This window comes from Diabrotica virgifera, chromosome 6 (assembly GCF_917563875.1).
Source record: "Diabrotica virgifera virgifera chromosome 6, PGI_DIABVI_V3a".
Taxonomy (NCBI): Eukaryota; Metazoa; Arthropoda; class Insecta; order Coleoptera; family Chrysomelidae; genus Diabrotica; species Diabrotica virgifera.
Window position 1 is genome coordinate 79,276,412 of NC_065448.1, and position 17,515 is coordinate 79,293,926.

General features: G+C 33.1%; 1 protein-coding gene across 3 annotated transcripts in view; it reads right to left on the minus strand.

Moving 5' to 3' along the window:
* Nucleotides 1-1,938: 1,938 nt before the first annotated feature.
* Nucleotides 1,939-17,515, minus strand: part of LOC126886455 (zinc finger MYM-type protein 1-like) — a 97,187-nt gene continuing 81,610 nt past the window's right edge. For all 3 annotated transcript variants that reach the window (XM_050653402.1, XM_050653400.1, XM_050653401.1), the window contains one exon: nucleotides 1,939-4,625. In XM_050653402.1, coding sequence (XP_050509359.1) covers nucleotides 2,209-4,625 — 2,417 coding nt within the window. In that variant the 3' untranslated portion in view covers nucleotides 1,939-2,208. The remainder of the gene's footprint in view (nucleotides 4,626-17,515) is intronic.

Consider the following 17,515-nt stretch of genomic DNA (forward strand, 5'->3'; position numbering starts at 1 on the left):
ATTTTATTTATCATGGAATCCAGTTATACCATGATTCCAGTTATAAATCTCAATTTGCTTACTGAGAAGGAACTCCAAGTATTCACTGATGCCGAATAAGGTTTATAACAAACAACTAAGTGTATTTTTTCAAAAAAAAAAACAAATCCGCTGTTTTTAACTGTATTTTCTTGTGGCGTATAAAGTACGCCACGCGTGTAGTTATGTTATAACTTGATGCGCGGGTAATTAAAGGTTAAAGAACAAAGTACGTTACTTAAGCTGAAGAACAAAAGCGGAATTGTCTACAATTTGATGGATTTTTGTATTTTGATGCTTCTCTCTATGTCCGTCTTTATAGAAGTAAAAGCGAATTTGTCGAATAAAAACACTCTTTCCAGAAAAATTTCTTTTGTGGGACATGATGCTTTTGTTTGTCAGTTCCTCATTTAAAAAATGAAATGTGAAAATGAATGTAACTTACGATTTTTGAAGAGGCCTTGCAAAATACTTTGTCTCCACTTAGCTTTAACTCGGGAAAACACTTTATCCAAGCACTTTTTTGAATGGTAGACATATTTAAATGTAATATATACCAATCACTTCAAAAACACTAAATACGATACAACGTTACTTTAAACAAATGTTGGCCGGAAACTGACAAAATAATTATTGGACCCTTAAAAGCAGGTAGGCACCTACGACTTGCTACGCTAATAAAATAATATTTTTCTGGGAACACCCATAATTATTAAATTCAGGTAGTACTGGGAAAGTCCAGATGAGCGATAGATAGATAAATAACGAGCTCGTTCATATCGAAGTTATAAAATTCCAACTAAGAGAGGAAAATTTTAAACTTTTATATAATTTATTTTTAAAATATGAAAAACAAATCGTGTTTAGCTTAAATATGCAATGTTGTGTTTGTTGTCTGAAAATATGCAATATATGCATCTATATGCACTTTGCATATATTCCGCTCTCTAATCATTATATACATTATACATATACTCTTCAGCTAAATTTGCCCTATTGTCAACTTGATTTTGTCTACTTTTTTCAGATAGCAGTTGTTTATTTGTGTCTCATTTTGTTACATTTATGACATCTTATACCACAAACATTTATTTAAATAGTCCATCTTACCACATTTAAAGCATTTAACACCTTTTTGAGTCACAATAAATGATGGTGGCATAACTTTAGCTACATTTTTATTTTTATTTGAGCTGAATTCTAATAGCCTACTCTTTACAAATTCAACCTTCAGGTCTGCTTCGGATAAGGTTTGTATAGCTGTGACAATCCCCTCAAAATCATGTGGCATGGATAGCAACAAAAACATGTGATATTTGCCTCTTCAAAACAGTTTCCCAGACGTTTTAGCTCTCGAAAAACACGATCACAATTTGTAAAATGTTCTTGCAAATCAGTACCATAGATATATTTTAAATTTATTATTTCCTTCAGTAAATAAAAGTTAGAGCATATACCTTTTTTGCTAAAAATGGCTTCTAATTTGGTTATTAATTTCAAGGGCTACTTCTGTTTCTATTACATACTCTAAGTGGGAGTCTGCCACACTTTGAATTATCACCATATGATATGGCTTTATGATTTTTCTTAATCCAATCATCTCGGGTACTAGCCGGTACCTCATGTAAGACAGCTTCTAAATCCATTTCTTTCAACACAGAATACAGACGAAATTTCCAAGTACATATCAAATTCATTCCATTGAAAGGAATAATCCCGTGTCTATTTTCCATAGGTACTTATCAACTTTATTTTTTTTCACACACCACGCCTAGCAGCAGAATTTAATTTTCAGAAACTTTTGACGAGGAGACGATGATGCATGCCCTCACAAGCTTCACACTGAAAAATAAACTTTAACACATTACTCTTTCTGGGCCCATAACCAATGTTAGATTCTTCAAAAATAATGTTTGGAAATGTGTTAAAAATATTCTTTATTTTATATCAGGCGTAATGTTACATTATTACTATTATAAAAAGGCGCCTTGCATTTTGTTTTGACAATATTACTATGTGATATGACAATTCTTACAAAGGACAGGAACTTGTCACTCACTGCTGCCAACACAACATTTCAAAGGTTTGTTCCCACAATTCACTGTACTCTAACAAAGAATACACTAAAAATGGATTTAAACTACGATGTTTATATACATATCACAGAAAAAAATTGTCATTCCAGTTCGATCACAAAGATTTCTCTCTTGATTTTTCTTTGGCCAAATCATCTATAATGTCGTCATAATTTATCGCCTTTGTTACGTCACTTTCTATGGACAAAATCGACAAATTATTAAGACGTTCTTGCGTCATACTTGATCGGAAATTATTTTCAATTTTTGAAAATGACCTTTCAGCGGACACGTTGGCAACTGGAATGCACAAATAAATGCGTAAAGCAATGTCAAAATTAGGAAAAATATCTTTTAATCCACTCTTCTTTAAATAGTGAGATATATCAATTGGCGACTTTATTGTGATATCCAATTGGCCCTTTAAGAGAATGCATTCATGTATGAATGATGCATCTAGGTCGTCTTTATAAATTTGTATCAGATTTTCAGCTTCTTTATTAATTTCTTCATTGTTTAATTTTGGTAAATCTGTTATAACACGAAAACGTTGATAAATAAGTCGATAAGATTCCAGACGTCTATTCAGGTCTCTCATAAGCGTGTCGATTATAATATAGAATGTGTGTATTTTCATCTCATCACTAGCTGAACAGTTTAGTTCATCATCGGCCCCCTCGTCAAATTGAATTTTTCTTTTTCTCTTTCTTATTTCTTTATATGTTTTATCCGGGCATAATTTTTTGGCTTCCTCTTCATAAATGGCAAAATTATTTCTGATTGAGGTAAAGTAATTTAAAAGAGATTCATACTCTTTAACGACAGAACCCAGATCCGTTGCAGGACTCTGGACATAATTATTGGATAGGTTTACTCTTTCTAAAATATGTTGCCAAATGACAGCTAATAAAGCCACTTCAAAAGTGTCCATTTTTACAAATATAGAAAGTGCTTGATGTTTTACAACTGCAGTTTGACATTCGTCGTTACAGATATTAAAAAGCGCATCTTTTATTTCGCTGAAGCCAGTGTATAACGCTTTAGTTGCGTCCGCCCTTGCAGACCACCTAGTTTCACTAAGGGATTTCACAACAGGTGACTTTAAGTTGTCAGTCAAAATTTTCCATCTATATGTGGAAGCCGAGAAAAATGTATATAATTCTTGTACAAAAATGAAAAAGGAAGTGGCGCTCAGACAGAATTCTGCTGCTAAAGATCCTACCAAATTGAGAGAATGTCCAGAGCAAGGTACGTATTCAGCAAGTTTATTGTGATTTTTTATTCTGGCCTGCAGTTCTGAATATTTGCCAGACATATTCGATGCGTTATCATATGACTGGCCACGACAATCACTTAAATCAATGGTACATTCCTCTAAAGTTGAAATAACTGTCGATTCCAAAGCAGCAGAGTTGTGACCTTCAGATGGAATATATTTAATAAATCTTTCAGTCGGCATACCATCACCAGAAACATAGCGAACTAAAAATGCTAGCTGATCAACATGAGAAACGTCTGGTGTCGAATCAACTATTATAGAATAGTATTTTTCTTGCTTTAATTCGCCAACAATCGTTCTTCTTACTTTTCTTCCCATCAAAACTATTAGTTCCTCGCATATAGTGTTTGGCAGATAATTACAGTTCCCCTGACCAATATTTCCAAATTTAGTAAGGTGCTCGCGCAAAAAAGGATCAAATTCTGCTATGAGTTCTGAACAACCTAAAAAGTTGCCGTTTTGAACTGATCCTATAGCTGAATTATCTCCTTGAATGGAAAGTCCCCTTGTGGTCAGTGTAATTATTGTTGCAACAATACGTTGCAAAACGTTGCGCCAGTATTGTACTTCGCTTCTGAACGTACTTGTTATGGAACAGTCTATTCTGTTTTTTAATTTACCTCGATTGAAAAAAGTCAAGACATTTGCGATGTGGTCCTTTGATTCTTCATGTTGTTTTAATCTGATGACAGCATTCTTCCAGTTATTAAAACCAGTAGTGAAAGAAGTCGGTTGCACCCGAAATAGACGGCAAGGAATACAAAATACACTCTTCTTCGATATAGAATAAAGTAGCCAATTCCTTAACTTCATTTCACCGTTCAACATTTTTCTGAAAAAATGATTCCTTCTTAGGGATCTCTTTGTTCCAGTCGAATGCTCTCTAACGGCGGAACATGAAAAGTCAATATTCAGGTCCTGTTGTGGCGGATTCATTATTAAATATTGTATTGTTCTGTCATCTTTTGTCCAATCAGCAGGATCGGTAGACACAAAAAATTCTTCAGGTGGTGTTAACGTTGCAGTGGGAGAGTCTTCAGTTGTTTCTGCATTAACATTTTCTGGTGGTTCTGCCAACGGAGTTTCTGTGTTAGCAGAACTGGATCCACCAGCTTCATCATGATCATTACTTCTTGTAGTGAAAAATGAGTTAATTTTTGGGATAGTCTTTATTAGACATTTTTTAACTTCTATGTTTTCTGGTGCTTTTTTTCTGTATGCAGCTCCGCTAAGCCGTTTTCTCTTGTCCATAACTAAAATAGGAATTATTCATGTATACTTATGATGTTTGAAAATTAAAATATATATATATATATATATATATATATATATATATATATATATATATATATATATATATATTATAGCAGATGTTAAACTGGATCGGTAGTCAACTTAAATGAATATACCACTTAAGGGGTACTTTAACAATAAGGGGAGATAAATTTATTTCATAGGGGAGTCAATGTAGATCGAAAACTTACATTATCTGGGAAAAAATGAAACAAGCTGATATTTTTCTAAAACTTTTTTTGTTAATTTATAATAATGTTAAAGTAAAAAATTTCTACTCACAGATTTTGCCGCAAATTGTTTATTAATTGTTTAAACAATAACAATTGTTTTGTATAAATAATTTTAAAAATATATCTGTGAATTCATCATTTTGTTTTGATCAAAAATGTTTCTATTTTATTTTTGATTTTATGCTAAATCCGAATCTAACATTACAATTTGAAAATTCAAAAATAATTTTTTGTGCGCTTACACAGAATGTCTGCGTAACTTAGATTAATATGAAAAAAATTTTATTATGAATTTTACGACAAAAAAAAAATTATTCTTCATAAAATGCTCTGCATGGTCTAAAATCTAAAATGCAACCATCAGATATCAAATTTTATCAATATTATACAAGATACCTATATCAAAAAATAAGAAATTCGCTCATGAGTAAAGTACTTTTATATTTAACAATATCGAAAATTGTTATTATGAAAAGTTGTTTGTAATTAAGAACTATATTTTGATATGAAATTACATCCTTCTAATAAAAAATAGGTTTTGCAAATTTTTCTCAAAATACGGATACCAACATCATTATTTTATTACAATTATACTATTTTGTTATTAATATTACGAAAAAACGTTATTCTTTATAAAAATCCCTGCATAGTCTTAAAACTAAGATGCAAGCATAATATATCACGTTTTATCAATTTTATACGAGGTACTTATGTCGAAAAATATGAATTTCGCTCAAGAATAGTTTTACCTTTACAGTTGACAATATATCAACTAAAAGAATGCAATTGTTTTAATTAATTCCAAATAACTTTTCAATAACAATTTTCGATAATGTGAAATATAAAGGTACTTTTTTCCTGAGCTAAATTTATATTTTTTTAACATACATCGTACAAAATTAATAAAATGTGATAGCTGATGCTTGCATGTATATGATGCAGAGCATCTAATAAAGAATAACTTTTTTTCGTAAAGTCGATAATAAAAAAGTTTTAATAGGTTCCATGTTACCCAGATATACTGTATAAGAATTAAAAAAATTTTTAACATTTAATATTTTTGAAGCTTGTTAATAAATATATTTTTGCTAAGTTGTACAGAAAAAAGTATTGATGACTTCGTAAAAATTTTTTTGTAACTGATATTTTTCGTTTATCGTATTACATTTTTTCATCTATCGTAATTTTCTCAAAAAGAAGTTGTTTATTTCATTTGTTCAGTTGTTGTCTTTTCAAAAAAGACCTATAAAATTGTAATATATCCATTTAAACTTGAGTAATATCCTCAGTGGTAGTAATTCTGTAAAACTACGAAGTTTTCAAAAATTATATTTTTTGGAGACATCATAATATGATTATATTGTAATTCGAATTAAATTTTTGAGTTTTTTTTTGAATAAAGGTAGTGTAAAATAAGTTGTGTAAATTTGAGAGTTTTATAGGTAAAATTGTATAAATCACTTAAACATCATGCGTTTTAAAAATAATCGTTTAAAATAATTTTTTTTCCTCACTTTCCGCTCACACCGTACTTCTTATGCCCATAATTTTTTTGTCTTTTTATTATAACTGTAAGATAGCCTTAATGTTTTTCTTTCATTTCCAATTTGCAAAATTTTGATTGATCAATTAGTTAAAAACTTATGGTAAATTAATTTAATCGCGCGCTTCGCAGAACGCTGTAATATAGTGCGCCAATGTTTGTGAGAGTGGGCACTTGAGCGTTATAAATAAAAAATTATAAAAGCTGTAGTTTTAATTTTAGAAAAAATTTTATACAGGGTGAGTGGGGAGGGACGCGCCAAACTTTAAGACTGTATAATATACGTATAAATAATCAAAAATAACTTATATGATGTTATTCGATTTTCATTTGTTTCCGAGATACGGGGTGTTAAAATTTTTCAAACAAACTGAGGATTTATTTGTTGCTCTAAAACCGGTTGAGGTTTGCAAATGAAATTTGGTGGGTATTAAGACATGGTTATTGCGCATGTTTTGACATACAATTAAGAATTTTATATTCACCATTGGAGCGCGTACGGGTAAGGGTTTGAAATTATTTAAAGAAGAAAAAATAGTACGCCACTGAGATATTTCAAATTAAAAATTATTTTTGAATTCCTTGTTCAATTTCTGACAAACCATCTATTTTCATGTTTGTTCATACGACGCTTCGTTTTCATGCAAAAAAAAAAGAATGTGTGTGTACTTTGTACGCACGTAAGAAGTTATACTTCTATTATATGATTATATGATTATAAACGAAATTAATATACTTTTTATTTATATTTTATTTAAATATTAAACTAATTTATACTTACTACTTCTCAAACATTTTTATTAAAACAGTGCCAAAAATTAAAATAATAAAAAAATAAAACACACACAAACACATTATAAATGCCACAAATGATTTCTGAACATTAATTGTCGGAAAATTTTTTAACTAAATACGTATTTTCTGAAAATAAAATTATATAATAAATATACTTACAATCATAAAATGTATAAAAAAAATAAAAAAATAAAAGTTTCTATTGGGATTCGAACCAACTTACCACGCGGCTGGTATTTGCGTTGTATTGGGATTCACTCGCATTAAAACTTCGCCACAGAGACAGCTTGTCATTATGTGCGAAGATCGTCTAACTAAACAGATTAACCTTTTGACATTTTTAACTTATGTAAATCAAATTATTTTGATTTTGAATTGAAATGATTTAGAACTGAAAAAATACAACAAAACATAGAGTAAGAAAACAATATATTAGGTGAATATTGATAGAAATTTTGATGGTAATCAAATTATGTAAATAAAAGTATTACATACTACTTATGTATTTTGGTAGGTTCAAGGTAGGTATCGGAGCCCGTATAACGATTAATAAATTTCGCAGTCACTTGCGTCGTGCAAAGTGGCTATGTTCAAATATCATAACAAAATTTGATCAACTAACTATTTATAAAACACTTACCAGTGAAAGATTCTTTAGCTTTGAATAAGCGAGATCTGCGGCACTCATACTAGTTACAGTTTGATGAGCTTTCACATTGGCATGCAACAATCATCTCTTCTATGTAAATAAGTCCAAAAATATAATATGAAAACTATTTAAAAAGGCAGTATAACCATTAACTAACTTTTTGTTTGTTGTTTCTCTTCCTACAAATTTTAAAACGCAACAAGCATACATTATAACCAAACCACAGTCCCACAGCTGTGCCACAGCTGCCATATTGGATAATTTTTGTCATGTCATTTGAACATCCAATCAGAACAAAGTTATAATGCGCATGCGCCCGGTCGCTAGGTTTTACCATATAAAATTTCACCGTCATTACGCCCGTAAAGAAGTATAACTTCAATAAAATATCCTCACGCTTCCAAAGTATTCGAAATAAGTTTCTACACATTCATTATTCATATAGAAACTTGGTCGAAAACTTTGTAAGCGTTAAGATGTTTTATTTTTTGCATGAAAACCAAGCGGCGCATAAAAAAATGGGAAGAAAGATTTTTTTTGTCACAAATTGAACGAGGAATTCAAGAAAGATTTTTAATTTGAAATATTTCAGTGGTGTACCATTTTTATCTTTAAAAATTTTGAGACTATTACCCGTATGCGCGCCTATGGTGAATATAAAATTCTTAATTGTATGTCAAAACATGTGCAATAACTATATCTTAAAACCCACCAAATTTCATTTGCACACCTCAACCGGTTTTAGAGAAATAAATAAATCGTGAGTTTGTACGAAAAACTTTAAAACCCTGTATCTCGGAACAAATGAAAATCAAATAAGAACATATGAGTTATTTTTGATTATTTTTACGTATAATATACAGTCTTAAAGTTTGGCGCGTTCCTCCCACTCACCCTGTATAAGGTTTTTGTGTAAAATTTTCTGAATTTTTCAATAGCCAAATCAGTTATTTTTCTAAAATTTATATTTTCATAGGTAGGTATTAAAAAAAACAAAACAGGTATGATTTTGCCTTTCATTTGTATAACAAAAAATGAAGTACCCACTTTTGGAGTAGAACTTTTTGATATGTTGTTTATTAAACATTTCTTAATAATATTACAAAAAGTTATATCTTGTTTCATTTTTTCCGTAACCAAAAACTCCATTGACTCCCCTATCATTAACAACAAAAGCGTGTTTACAACAATTCTTGAACAATCCCTCTAATTTCATATCATTGTGAGCGAATATTGTTTAAGTTAAAATTTTAGTGCTTATTTATTGTTTGTGATTTTAAAAATGCCACTCGCTCCAAAAGATGCTGCAGGGCAGTGGCTTTAGTTGATGCTGGTTACAGTCAACGTCATATCGCCCGTACGCTCGATTTATCCAGAACTACGGTACAAAATGCCATCAAACGATTTCGGGAGACAGGATCGTACAACCGCAGGCCAGGTCAAGGCCGACAACGATGCACTTCAGTTCGAGATGACCGCTTCATTGCCACCACAGTATTGAGAAATCGCTTTTGCACCGCTCCTGAAGCTCGTAGGTCTCTTTTTGATGTGAGAAACGTTAGTGTGAGTAGACAAACAATTAGAAGAAGACTGTCAGAAATAAACTTGAGGGCTTTCCGTCCAGCTCGCGCACTACAACTGCTCCCACAACACCGTAGGGCTAGACTTAATTTTGCGCGAGAATATGCTAACTGGACTATGGCGGAATGGAAGAATATACTGTTCTCAGATGAGAACAGAATAGCCCTAAAAGGTCCAGGTGGACGCCAACGTGTCTATAGGCGTCAAAATGAAAGGTCTGCTCCATGCGCTATAACCGAAACAGTAGCTTACCGAGGAGGGTCAATAATGATTTGGGGAGGTATTTCTTACGAAGCGCGTACTGATCTTGTTGTGTTCGGTAGAGGCAGTGTGAATGCCCAAGTATACGTGTAAGAAGTTCTCCAAGACCATGTCATGCCTTTTGCACCATTCATTGGTGATAACTTCAGACTAATGCATGACAATGCACGTTACCATACAGCAAGATCTACCCGTGAGTACTTTACTGAAGTCGGGATTCAAGTTCTACCATGGTCAGCACACAGTCCCGATCTTAACCCAATTGAGCATATCTGGGACAACCTCAAAAGACGGGTAAGAGCGAGAGTACCAGCCCCTGCATCCCTTGAAAAGCTGAATACAGCTGCGGTAGAGGAGTGGCAAAATATCCCCCAATCTGATATCCAGGATATCATGAATGGATTGCCAAACCGGCTCCAAGAAGTCCTAAGGGCTAGAGGCGGCAACATTCATTATTGATACCCAATTTTTTTTTCAATTAGACTTTTATTTCCAAAATATTGTTAATTTGAATTTTTTTAGAAGATTTTTTTCATTTGATATTTGCTGTAACAAACGACTTTTTTTAAAAAAATTATTATTTCTCTTCCGCGGAGGTAGTTTTCACCGTATCCTTCATAAAATGTGGTCCAAGGTTAACAATTTCTGCAAATTGAAAGAAATACAAGGTGGGCGGTTAATTTTGTAGGTGAGTTTATTTATTACTTTAAAACCGGTCGAGACATGCACATGAAATTTGGTGGGTATTAAGATGTAGTTATTGCACATTTCTTGGCATACAATTAAGCATTTAATATTCACCATTGACGCCCATACTGGTAATTTGAGCCATCATATTACCCGTATGGGCGCCAATGGTGAAAATTAAATTCTTAATTGTATGTCAAAAAATATGCAATAAATACGTCATAACACCCACTAAATTGCATTTGCATACCTCAACCGGTTTTAAAGTAATAAATAAATCGTCAGTTTGTCAAAAAAATTTCAACACCCCCTATCTCGGAAACGAAGCATTTGCGGACATAAGTTTATAAAGCAAACTGTCAATGTTTTTTCATGCAGAATTACCCCTTAAAATTTTCCAAAAATTTTTAAAAACACCCTGTATTGATAAAAAACATGTCTAGTTGTTAAAGCACCTAACTTTTTTATTATCCCACATAAGCGAATCAATCAAAAAACAAAATGTTGAGAAAGCATGAGGCTATAGTTAGGTTTTAATTTCAGTATTCTACAAATGCTAGAATATTCCACAGGGATATGATGCAAACTTTAAGAAAAAAAACACAGTTTGATTCGTACACCCGGTATACAATGAAAATCTACCTGTACCAATAAAATATCCTCACGCTTCCAAAGTATTCGAAATAAGTTTCTACACATTCATTATTCATATAGAAACTTGGTCGAAAACTTTGTAAGCGTTAAGATGTTTTATTTTTTGCATGAAAACCAAGCGGCGCATAAAAAAATGGGAAGAAAGATTTTTTTTGTCACAAATTGAACGAGGAATTCAAGAAAGATTTTTAATTTGAAATATTTCAGTGGTGTACCATTTTTATCTTAAAAATTTTGAGACTATTACCCGTATGCGCGCCTATGGTGAATATAAAATTCTTAATTGTATGTCAAAACATGTGCAATAACTATATCTTAAAACCCACCAAATTTCATTTGCACACCTCAACCGGTTTTAGAGAAATAAATAAATCGTGAGTTTGTACGAAAAACTTTAAAACCCTGTATCTCGGAACAAATGAAAATCAAATAAGAACATATGAGTTATTTTTGATTATTTTTACGTATAATATACAGTCTTAAAGTTTGGCGCGTTCCTCCCACTCACCCTGTATAAGGTTTTTGTGTAAAATTTTCTGAATTTTTCAATAGCCAAATCAGTTATTTTTCTAAAATTTATATTTTCATAGGTAGGTATTAAAAAAAACAAAACAGGTATGATTTTGCCTTTCATTTGTATAACAAAAAATGAAGTACCCACTTTTGGAGTAGAACTTTTTGATATGTTGTTTATTAAACATTTCTTAATAATATTACAAAAAGTTATATCTTGTTTCATTTTTTCCGTAACCAAAAACTCCATTGACTCCCCTATCATTAACAACAAAAGCGTGTTTACAACAATTCTTGAACAATCCCTCTAATTTCATATCATTGTGAGCGAATATTGTTTAAGTTAAAATTTTAGTGCTTATTTATTGTTTGTGATTTTAAAAATGCCACTCGCTCCAAAAGATGCTGCAGGGCAGTGGCTTTAGTTGATGCTGGTTACAGTCAACGTCATATCGCCCGTACGCTCGATTTATCCAGAACTACGGTACAAAATGCCATCAAACGATTTCGGGAGACAGGATCGTACAACCGCAGGCCAGGTCAAGGCCGACAACGATGCACTTCAGTTCGAGATGACCGCTTCATTGCCACCACAGTATTGAGAAATCGCTTTTGCACCGCTCCTGAAGCTCGTAGGTCTCTTTTTGATGTGAGAAACGTTAGTGTGAGTAGACAAACAATTAGAAGAAGACTGTCAGAAATAAACTTGAGGGCTTTCCGTCCAGCTCGCGCACTACAACTGCTCCCACAACACCGTAGGGCTAGACTTAATTTTGCGCGAGAATATGCTAACTGGACTATGGCGGAATGGAAGAATATACTGTTCTCAGATGAGAACAGAATAGCCCTAAAAGGTCCAGGTGGACGCCAACGTGTCTATAGGCGTCAAAATGAAAGGTCTGCTCCATGCGCTATAACCGAAACAGTAGCTTACCGAGGAGGGTCAATAATGATTTGGGGAGGTATTTCTTACGAAGCGCGTACTGATCTTGTTGTGTTCGGTAGAGGCAGTGTGAATGCCCAAGTATACGTGTAAGAAGTTCTCCAAGACCATGTCATGCCTTTTGCACCATTCATTGGTGATAACTTCAGACTAATGCATGACAATGCACGTTACCATACAGCAAGATCTACCCGTGAGTACTTTACTGAAGTCGGGATTCAAGTTCTACCATGGTCAGCACACAGTCCCGATCTTAACCCAATTGAGCATATCTGGGACAACCTCAAAAGACGGGTAAGAGCGAGAGTACCAGCCCCTGCATCCCTTGAAAAGCTGAATACAGCTGCGGTAGAGGAGTGGCAAAATATCCCCCAATCTGATATCCAGGATATCATGAATGGATTGCCAAACCGGCTCCAAGAAGTCCTAAGGGCTAGAGGCGGCAACATTCATTATTGATACCCAATTTTTTTTTCAATTAGACTTTTATTTCCAAAATATTGTTAATTTGAATTTTTTTAGAAGATTTTTTTCATTTGATATTTGCTGTAACAAACGACTTTTTTTAAAAAAATTATTATTTCTCTTCCGCGGAGGTAGTTTTCACCGTATCCTTCATAAAATGTGGTCCAAGGTTAACAATTTCTGCAAATTGAAAGAAATACAAGGTGGGCGGTTAATTTTGTAGGTGAGTTTATTTATTACTTTAAAACCGGTCGAGACATGCACATGAAATTTGGTGGGTATTAAGATGTAGTTATTGCACATTTCTTGGCATACAATTAAGCATTTAATATTCACCATTGACGCCCATACTGGTAATTTGAGCCATCATATTACCCGTATGGGCGCCAATGGTGAAAATTAAATTCTTAATTGTATGTCAAAAAATATGCAATAAATACGTCATAACACCCACTAAATTGCATTTGCATACCTCAACCGGTTTTAAAGTAATAAATAAATCGTCAGTTTGTCAAAAAAATTTCAACACCCCCTATCTCGGAAACGAAGCATTTGCGGACATAAGTTTATAAAGCAAACTGTCAATGTTTTTCATGCAGAATTACCCCTTAAAATTTTCCAAAAATTTTTAAAAACACCCTGTATTGATAAAAAACATGTCTAGTTGTTAAAGCACCTAACTTTTTTATTATCCCACATAAGCGAATCAATCAAAAAACAAAATGTTGAGAAAGCATGAGGCTATAGTTAGGTTTTAATTTCAGTATTCTACAAATGCTAGAATATTCCACAGGGATATGATGCAAACTTTAAGAAAAAAAACACAGTTTGATTCGTACACCCGGTATACAATGAAAATCTACCTGTACCAATAAAATATCCTCACGCTTCCAAAGTATTCGAAATAAGTTTCTACACATTCATTATTCATATAGAAACTTGGTCGAAAACTTTGTAAGCGTTAAGATGTTTTATTTTTTGCATGAAAACCAAGCGGCGCATAAAAAAATGGGAAGAAAGATTTTTTTTGTCACAAATTGAACGAGGAATTCAAGAAAGATTTTTAATTTGAAATATTTCAGTGGTGTACCATTTTTATCTTAAAAATTTTGAGACTATTACCCGTATGCGCGCCTATGGTGAATATAAAATTCTTAATTGTATGTCAAAACATGTGCAATAACTATATCTTAAAACCCACCAAATTTCATTTGCACACCTCAACCGGTTTTAGAGAAATAAATAAATCGTGAGTTTGTACGAAAAACTTTAAAACCCTGTATCTCGGAACAAATGAAAATCCAATAAGAACATATGAGTTATTTTTGATTATTTTTACGTATAATATACAGTCTTAAAGTTTGGCGCGTTCCTCCCACTCACCCTGTATAAGGTTTTTGTGTAAAATTTTCTGAATTTTTCAATAGCCAAATCAGTTATTTTTCTAAAATTTATATTTTCATAGGTAGGTATTAAAAAAAACAAAACAGGTATGATTTTGCCTTTCATTTGTATAACAAAAAATGAAGTACCCACTTTTGGAGTAGAACTTTTTGATATGTTGTTTATTAAACATTTCTTAATAATATTACAAAAAGTTATATCTTGTTTCATTTTTTCCGTAACCAAAAACTCCATTGACTCCCCTATCATTAACAACAAAAGCGTGTTTACAACAATTCTTGAACAATCCCTCTAATTTCATATCATTGTGAGCGAATATTGTTTAAGTTAAAATTTTAGTGCTTATTTATTGTTTGTGATTTTAAAAATGCCACTCGCTCCAAAAGATGCTGCAGGGCAGTGGCTTTAGTTGATGCTGGTTACAGTCAACGTCATATCGCCCGTACGCTCGATTTATCCAGAACTACGGTACAAAATGCCATCAAACGATTTCGGGAGACAGGATCGTACAACCGCAGGCCAGGTCAAGGCCGACAACGATGCACTTCAGTTCGAGATGACCGCTTCATTGCCACCACAGTATTGAGAAATCGCTTTTGCACCGCTCCTGAAGCTCGTAGGTCTCTTTTTGATGTGAGAAACGTTAGTGTGAGTAGACAAACAATTAGAAGAAGACTGTCAGAAATAAACTTGAGGGCTTTCCGTCCAGCTCGCGCACTACAACTGCTCCCACAACACCGTAGGGCTAGACTTAATTTTGCGCGAGAATATGCTAACTGGACTATGGCGGAATGGAAGAATATACTGTTCTCAGATGAGAACAGAATAGCCCTAAAAGGTCCAGGTGGACGCCAACGTGTCTATAGGCGTCAAAATGAAAGGTCTGCTCCATGCGCTATAACCGAAACAGTAGCTTACCGAGGAGGGTCAATAATGATTTGGGGAGGTATTTCTTACGAAGCGCGTACTGATCTTGTTGTGTTCGGTAGAGGCAGTGTGAATGCCCAAGTATACGTGTAAGAAGTTCTCCAAGACCATGTCATGCCTTTTGCACCATTCATTGGTGATAACTTCAGACTAATGCATGACAATGCACGTTACCATACAGCAAGATCTACCCGTGAGTACTTTACTGAAGTCGGGATTCAAGTTCTACCATGGTCAGCACACAGTCCCGATCTTAACCCAATTGAGCATATCTGGGACAACCTCAAAAGACGGGTAAGAGCGAGAGTACCAGCCCCTGCATCCCTTGAAAAGCTGAATACAGCTGCGGTAGAGGAGTGGCAAAATATCCCCCAATCTGATATCCAGGATATCATGAATGGATTGCCAAACCGGCTCCAAGAAGTCCTAAGGGCTAGAGGCGGCAACATTCATTATTGATACCCAATTTTTTTTTCAATTAGACTTTTATTTCCAAAATATTGTTAATTTGAATTTTTTTAGAAGATTTTTTTCATTTGATATTTGCTGTAACAAACGACTTTTTTTAAAAAAATTATTATTTCTCTTCCGCGGAGGTAGTTTTCACCGTATCCTTCATAAAATGTGGTCCAAGGTTAACAATTTCTGCAAATTGAAAGAAATACAAGGTGGGCGGTTAATTTTGTAGGTGAGTTTATTTATTACTTTAAAACCGGTCGAGACATGCACATGAAATTTGGTGGGTATTAAGATGTAGTTATTGCACATTTCTTGGCATACAATTAAGCATTTAATATTCACCATTGACGCCCATACTGGTAATTTGAGCCATCATATTACCCGTATGGGCGCCAATGGTGAAAATTAAATTCTTAATTGTATGTCAAAAAATATGCAATAAATACGTCATAACACCCACTAAATTGCATTTGCATACCTCAACCGGTTTTAAAGTAATAAATAAATCGTCAGTTTGTCAAAAAAATTTCAACACCCCCTATCTCGGAAACGAAGCATTTGCGGACATAAGTTTATAAAGCAAACTGTCAATGTTTTTTCATGCAGAATTACCCCTTAAAATTTTCCAAAAATTTTTAAAAACACCCTGTATTGATAAAAAACATGTCTAGTTGTTAAAGCACCTAACTTTTTTATTATCCCACATAAGCGAATCAATCAAAAAACAAAATGTTGAGAAAGCATGAGGCTATAGTTAGGTTTTAATTTCAGTATTCTACAAATGCTAGAATATTCCACAGGGATATGATGCAAACTTTAAGAAAAAAAACACAGTTTGATTCGTACACCCGGTATACAATGAAAATCTACCTGTTTAGCAACAGTATTACTATAACGATATTGTCAAGGAATAAGGCTATAACATATTAAAAAATCACTTAAATCGGACAACAGGTTTAGGAGAAATAAGACATCAAAAATGACCTATTTTTAAGGTGGCCCGTTAATTTTGGCCCAGAGTGTATAACATTTAATTGAAATATTTACAGGGTGTCCCGAAAAGATTGGTCATAAATTATACCACACATTCTCGGGTCAAAAATAATTCGATTGAATCTAACTTACCTTAGTACAAATGGGCTCATAAAAAAAGTTACAGCCCTTTGAAGTTACAAAATGAAAAACGATTTTTTTCAATATATCGAAAACTATTAGAGATTTTTTATTGAAAATGGACCTGTATCATTCTTATGGCAGGAACATCTTAAAACAAAATTATAGTTAAGTTTCTCTACGCCATAAAAAATTTATGGGGGTTTTATTCCCTTAAATCCCCCAAACTTTTGTGTACGTTCCAATTAATTCATTATTGTGATACCATTAGTTAAACACAACGCTTTTAAAACTTTTTTGCCTCTTAGTATTTTTTCGATAAGCCAGTTTTTATCGAGATGCGGCTTCTTTTTTAATATATTGACATAAAAATTGTATGGGGGTTTTGTTCCTTTCAACCTCCCAAATGTTTGTGTACGTTCCAATTAAACTATTATTGTGGTACTATTAGTTAAACACAGTGTTTTTAAAACTTTTTTGCCTTCTAGTCTTTTTTTGACAAGTCACCTTTTATCGAGATGTGGCGTCTTTTTCAAAATATACCTAAAAATGTAAATTATAAATAAATTTTCAGATTATTAATCGATGTCTCTATAATCGTACTTAACCGTATACAAATATGT